This window comes from Corvus hawaiiensis, chromosome Z (genome assembly GCF_020740725.1).
Source record: "Corvus hawaiiensis isolate bCorHaw1 chromosome Z, bCorHaw1.pri.cur, whole genome shotgun sequence".
NCBI classification, from domain to species: domain Eukaryota; kingdom Metazoa; phylum Chordata; class Aves; order Passeriformes; family Corvidae; genus Corvus; species Corvus hawaiiensis.
In genome coordinates this window covers 5,250,521-5,257,415 of record NC_063255.1, presented here as the reverse complement: position 1 = coordinate 5,257,415, position 6,895 = coordinate 5,250,521, and the positions used below count along the sequence as shown (strand labels likewise).

General features: G+C 35.3%; 1 protein-coding gene across 2 annotated transcripts in view; it reads right to left on the bottom strand.

The window, feature by feature from the left end:
- Positions 1-1,584: 1,584 nt before the first annotated feature.
- The window catches only part of ELOVL7 (ELOVL fatty acid elongase 7), a 32,409-nt gene continuing 27,098 nt past the window's right edge, over positions 1,585-6,895 (bottom strand). For both annotated transcript variants that reach the window (XM_048292250.1, XM_048292249.1), the window contains 2 exons: positions 3,933-4,069; positions 1,585-2,714 (listed from right to left, as the gene is read on the bottom strand). In XM_048292250.1, coding sequence (XP_048148207.1) covers positions 2,511-2,714; positions 3,933-4,069 — 341 coding nt within the window. In that variant the 3' untranslated portion in view covers positions 1,585-2,510. The remainder of the gene's footprint in view (positions 2,715-3,932; positions 4,070-6,895) is intronic.

Below are 6,895 nucleotides of genomic sequence, written 5' to 3'. Positions count from 1 at the left end.
TTGGCTAGTGTACAACTGCTGGAATTGGAAGTTTTCCAGGCTCCTTTCTGTTCAGCACCTGCCCACATGCAGCACTCCTTAGTTTTGACTGTGCATAGTTTCAGCTCCCACTTAAGCCCAAGTGAATTTGAAAAATCAGTTGCAGATCAAGCTCAACAACCAACAAACAAGTACCTGTCCCTTCACACTCAGCTGCAGGATGCATTTCTCCATCCATATTTATGGGACTGGGAAGGAGGTATGATTGCAAAATCAGAGATCAGAACTAGGACTTCCCTTGCCAGCACAGAAATTATCTGCACAGATTAGTGCCTGCTTCCTTGCACAAGAACCAGAGGGTACTATTACCCAGTTTTCACTACAGACTAGCTATTACGGCATTTCCCAAACACATTTTTGAATGTGCAGGCTCAAGAAGGCCTACAAGAACCAAATTGTCCCACTTCCTTCATCAGTACTTATGTAACAAATAATTATATATCTACATATATATATATACACACACATATATATACATACATAAAAAAAGAGACAACATTTTAAATATAAAACTGGCAAATCCTTTCCTGCTATTTGAAAAAACATCAATAGGGTCTTTGTCCTTAAGGAAAGCCCCCCTAACACTGGAAGCTAAGGGCTTACATATGGGCCAGAGGCTGGCTGGACTTGAGGATTTGAGTCAGTGATGGACTGCATTTCCCACTGAAAAAAGGTGTGGTCCCTGATCAACATCACAGCTGTTTAGGATCTTGTGATAAAGCACCTCTCCACATGCACTGCCAGGGAGCCGTGAACTCAGCACTGATGATTCTAGCTAGGATCAAGCATCTTAAGTTCAGGGGTTGCAATTTAGATCTCAAGTCATCCTAATACTTTCTGAGATCTACTTTCAAGCTGCCATGAGTGCTGACATCTACAGGGATTAAATAGTGAATAGATAAAATATAAATTATTATTTATTTGATTTATAAAGAAAACTTGATGTAATCTCAAAAGAAAACATTTGCAACTCACATCTAACCTAAAGTTTACATTCCTTTAGCATTTACAATGCACCATAAGTGTCAGTAAAATAAAAGTGTTCAGGTAACAAAGCTTACTCTCTTGGAATTGTGCAACAGGGAGGCTACTAAAATCTGCCAAAGCTTTGGGTACTTGAAAATCCCACAGGTCAGATTAAGTAAAAAGCAAATATTGCAAGTTTCTTTTCTTTGTAGTTGTAGAAAACAGTACCTTTAATGGTAACATTAATCTAAACACTTTTAATTCCTCATTTCCAGTTCTCTTGCATGCACCAGTTCCTTAATAAACTCATGCAGTACAAATGCAAATTACAAATAGCTAGTTCCTTTGATTTCTATGCAAACGTGACCCTAACAATCTGCCTAACCTTGGAAAACAACATAGTGGTTAATTCTACACAGACTGGAGCCATGCCCAGTCACCACTGCCTGCCCCACTTTCAGAAGCTCAGAGAATGTCACATATCTTTTTGCTTGGTTCCAGACAAGGTAACTGGAGTAACTTTAACCTTGAGCTGATAAAAACAAGCCATAACAATAAAAAAACCAAAATGACACAAACTCTTTCTAGGCATGTATTTCAATAGATAATGGAAATGGAAGAAAGTAGAGCATAGTACAATCATGGTAGGTTACATTTAAGCTTAACACAAAAAAAAAAAATTTTTACATTTTATTTGAGTACTAAGATTTTGGCTATTGAATTGAAAGATTCCATAATCCCCCTTGCCCCCTTCACAAACAGCACAGGCTACCAATATAAAGTATATCCATAGATTGAATAAGTAGATCCATACATTGAATAAGTATATTTGGCTACTACAGCGAACAAATCAGTAAGATGTTTTGATCACTATGCTACAAAAAAATTCAGATAATCCCCATATTAGTAGCTTTCCAACATTTATGATAATGTTCAACTGAGTAGAACATGAAATGAATTAAGATCTTTTAGTAAAAGGCAGTATATCCAAAAATCTGTGATCTTCAAATGAAGCGCTATGTCTTGACAGATTAACATACAATCCTTCCTTTAAAGTAATATAGTTTATAAACAGATGTAACAATGTTTATGTATTAACTATATTAATATGCCTTAAATTCTATAAACAGTACTTACTGAAGAGTCATTCTTAAAATAAAATGCAGCTAACAGTCTTAGCAACTTACAACATTTAAAGTGAAGTAATTGTATCCCCCTTAGTGTTCAAAGTACTCAGTACTTGTCATACACATTTTAGTTTTTCCAATTATCTTTATTTTTGTGCTTTTTTTTTTTTTATTCTGTAACCAGAGATGCACAGTCCTTCCCCACTCCCATGTTCTGAATCCCAAATAACTTATGGTAAAAATACAAATTCTGATTTGGAAGAAAACATACAAAATATACACCATGTAGTGTGCGCACCTAAACATCTTGATTGTCAAGTAGTGCAAGTTTCCCCTTTGACATATACACTTTTTTGGTTTTAGAGACAAGAATTTGTTTCACTGATCTTTGCTGATGCCATTTCTTGCCATTTTTGGCAGTCTTTGTCCCTTCGTGTAAGCGTGGTACCAGAAGTGGAGAAACAAGACTAAAAACATAGAGCCATAAAGCCAAATAATAAACATGAAAATTGGATACTGGTACGGACAATCATCCATGATGTAGATTTGTCCTATATGGACTGTAATCATAATAAACTGGACCTGGAGGAAAAAGGTGAAGAAAATAAGTACTTTTAAAATAAATTACAAACTTACTACAGAAGTTTGAAATAATTCAGCATAGCTCATATGCTGAAAAACAGATAGTGGGGGAGTGGAAGGAAAGCAGGGAGCAACAGGGACACATTTAACTTCTTAATATGACACAGATGCACCTTTATAGCCCATCTCCCCAAAATATTATTCCACTGAAGAACAGGTTTACATAATAAAGGAAGAGAAGCTCTGGGACAAACTAATAAACTCGTAGTAGAAGAATGGGATTCTACCCAGGCCAGTTCAGATAAAAAGGAAGGAAGCAGACAGTGTTTGTCCAGTGACAGATGGGAAGCTCCTTTAGAAAAATTAGCCATGAAAAAAAAAAGGCAAGCAACCATTACAGGGTTGGGGAACAAGAATTCCCACCTTCCCTGCACACTAGCATGTGACAAAAAGACACTCCACATGAACTCCAAGTTAATAGTCCACTGGTAGTGCCTCCATGTCAAAAAGACTGAGTTATAAATATTCAAGCTACATTGTTCAGAGTTGCACGTGTTACATGAACTATTCTGCTAACACCAGCCCTGGTGCAAGCAGACAGGGTGCTCCTTTCCCTCCTCCATCAGCATCCTTGCTCATGATAAGCCAATTGTTTAGCCAGAAGGTGAATTTTGAAAATCCATCTATTAAAAGAGATGGGCATGAAAAACCACCCAGAGGAGTAACCTTTTGAAAGTGACCTAAAGCTGATAAAACATTTAATATACTGCAAGAGTGGTTTTTAATGCTCTGGGTTGGAGAGAGGTAAATTTTCTAAACAGAAACATTTTCTGTGAAATAACAGACATCAAATTCTGGAGAAATAATTTTCCTTACTACATGTTACATGTAGTTACTAATTACATGTGTATTCTGTATGTTAATTATATTTTTGTAGTGTAAATTTATATTTTAATAATTTTTATACAAGCAATGAGTTTTGCAAATATATTTTCCTAAGTACTGCATAACTGAAAAGCTTATGTGTCTAAATCTGTGATTATAGTGAATGCTGAAGTCAGGACATTTAAGTGTATCACTGTGGAGACCTCACATCTTTTGTTAACCTCAATTAAATCATGAATAAATCTTAAAATGAGCATAACTAAAAGGACATTAAATCTATGTTAGCTACAATCAGATTTTTGAGAGGCGCATATGTGAAAAGCAGTTACTCACAAGTTGTATAGTTGTCATGTATTTTTTCCACCACAAATATTTATGATAGGCTGGTCCCAAAGAACAGATTCCGTAATAAGTGTACATAACAACATGCACAATACAGTTCAGCAAAGCATGAAATGTTCCTAAACCACCTGCAGAAAAATGACACACAGTAGTAGTATTACAGCAGGTATTTTAAAAGCCACTCAGGTCCTAGCAGATTGTTTGGAGCCAGGGTAAGAAAAACACATACCACAAAACCTTTCTTTGACTAACCCTCAAGGTATTTTACCTGAATTGGGTTGATACCAGTTCTGACAGATCATAGCAGTTTCCTGTCTCAGAAAAGGTTTATCTAAGCATTTCCAAAACAGCAGTAAAACTCAGCTGATCTAATTACCTGTAAAAACATTTTCATGAACTTTTTTGTTCTTCAGGTTCATTTTTTTTATTATTTTTTATTAAAACACATATTTGATGGAGACACAGAAAATTTAGTAGAAAGCATTCTGGGTTTTGCCTCATTTCTGGACATAATGATGAACTTCAAAAAGTTGTAGGGAATAAGTAATAACTCTCTTCTCAACAGAGATTTCCAGATTCCCAAGGAATGAAATACAGTTTCAAACAGTAAGTTTTTGTAATCATGAATTAAGCAAAGGTCTCACAAATTCATTGTCAGTCTCAAAACATACTTACAGTGAAAGGCGAACTTAAATAGGACCCACTTTGGCATAAATTTATGACTGAAACTGGTAACACATGAGCATTTCAGAGAAAAGTAAGGAAACACCTCCTTTTCTATGAGATTAACCATGGAGCTACATGATCCTGCTCAGAGGAGTTTTATTTTAATGAATGCGAGAAATTAAGAGGTAAAAGGGATCCAAGATGCAGCAGATAGCAAAGTATTTTTAAAAGAAACATGAATATGGAAACAATGATCATCAAAAAGAAAACAAGATGACATAAAAGGAGACATTTAGTGAGAGAAAGGAGTGCCATTTTCCCATTTAGAATCATTCCAATTAAAAATAAAACATATTTTGTGTTTTTAGTAATTCACACTAATCTTCCAGCTTGAGAGGGCATAACTCCTCCCGCTGTGATTGCAAACTTTCTTTGAAACTTAGCTATTTGTATTTTTAAAAATAATTTGAATGTTCTTACAGTTCAAATATACATACTTTTTTTGGCTTGCACAGTGAATATTCAGAAGAAAAAATAAATAGTAAAGCAGAGGAAAAAAGAACCTACTCAACAGTACAAAAATATGCTCCAAAAAGCGACACTGTACTAAGCACCATTTTATAATTCTCTATTTGTATCAGAGCAGGGAAAAACCAGCATCTCCATCCAAACCTGTTGTTTTTTTTACAGACAGGTTGAAAACTTGACAGATGCTGCTATTTAGAAGGAAAAGGACTGATGAAACTGAATACAAGGTAAACATCAGCAGGACCAAAATTCTTGGAAAAAAATTTAAACTTATCAAACAACAGTATTTGGAAAGATAAGTGTAAAGATAAGCAATAGAGTTTTTGGAATAAACACAGCTCTGCATAAACATGAGGGACTATTACTAGCAGAGCACAAAACAATCGTTGCACACTTTGCTGAAAGTATTTGTCAAATTATCACACGGGAAATTTGAATCTGATGCCAAATCAGAAGCCTGTAGCTGGTATACTGATCCAACATCCAGATAAAAAGCAGAAAGTTAATCACCTATAAGTGGAAAATTTTCAAGGTTGAAGAGAAGGGACTGCTGTTTGCTGCAGGTTTCCTTTTGCAGACCTATAAGCACACTGGGGTGTATGCCAAGACAACCATTCAGTTTTATTATTAATACCAGTTGCTCAGCAAGATTTGAGAAATACATAATCAATCCGCCACTTTCCTAGTAACAGAAGCTCAACAAATACAACAGAAGTATATCCATTTATACACAAGGAAAAGCTGCACACTGGAAAGGTTCAAAAGAGCTACAAATTTTCTGGAGTGCTTCCAAGTCTTATTTTTGTATTCATAAACCAGACATTAACAGATCAGATTGAAAAGCAATGGAACAACTGCTTCATCAATTCATCACCAATTTTCTGGGACCAAAAAAAACCAAAACCAAAACCAAACAAGCAAAAAAACCCCACAAAACATGTTTCCAGGAAAAGTAAATAAACATGTACAAAACCCCGCTATTTTTCAGTAGAAACTCCTAAAAAAGCCTAAGTTGTCCCAAAAATGGATTAATAAATGACTGTGCATTTCTCTACTCTGTGCTTTTCAGACTATTCTCATGGTAAGTTGTCTTTTTTAGCGGTGCACACTGATAATATAGTATAGGACAATGCATGCATAGACACACCAAGCAGGAAAGGAGAAAGTGAAGGTAAGCTGATAGTGGTCAAATAATTTAAATTCAAAACAATTCAAATATGTTTCTTTAATAAAGAAGGTCCAGAAAAATATTTGTGTAGTTTTGTGAAGTATTAGATGTAAATAAATCCCACACATGCTACCTAAAGCCAGTAAAAATAACTGCAACAAAGGCTGAATAATTCTCAAACAGGAAAAAAAAAATGAATGCAGTCCTCCCCTCCAACTCAGTTCTAACATTTCAGGGGGATAAATGGTTTTGAAGTAGTTTCAACAGAGTTATTTGCTTCATCTATCTCCCCTAGCAGTTATGATTTTGCCATCACTTCTCTTTTTCATCTAATAATGTTTTTTGCTTGTACACAACTCTCTTCTCTGCACCTCTTTCCCCCGTAAGAAATCAACACTGCACAAAATTGCTGTCAAATAGGAAAAATGAGTAATCCCCACCCATTTAAATAATTATGGTGATCTCAGTTGTTCCATACAATACTGCAGAAATCTAAATTTAAAACCACTGATGTTTCCAAGGTTTTTAATTCTGTTTCTTCTTCTTTTTTTGTCTACCATGGGTAAACTTTCACTACCAGAAGATGCATTCA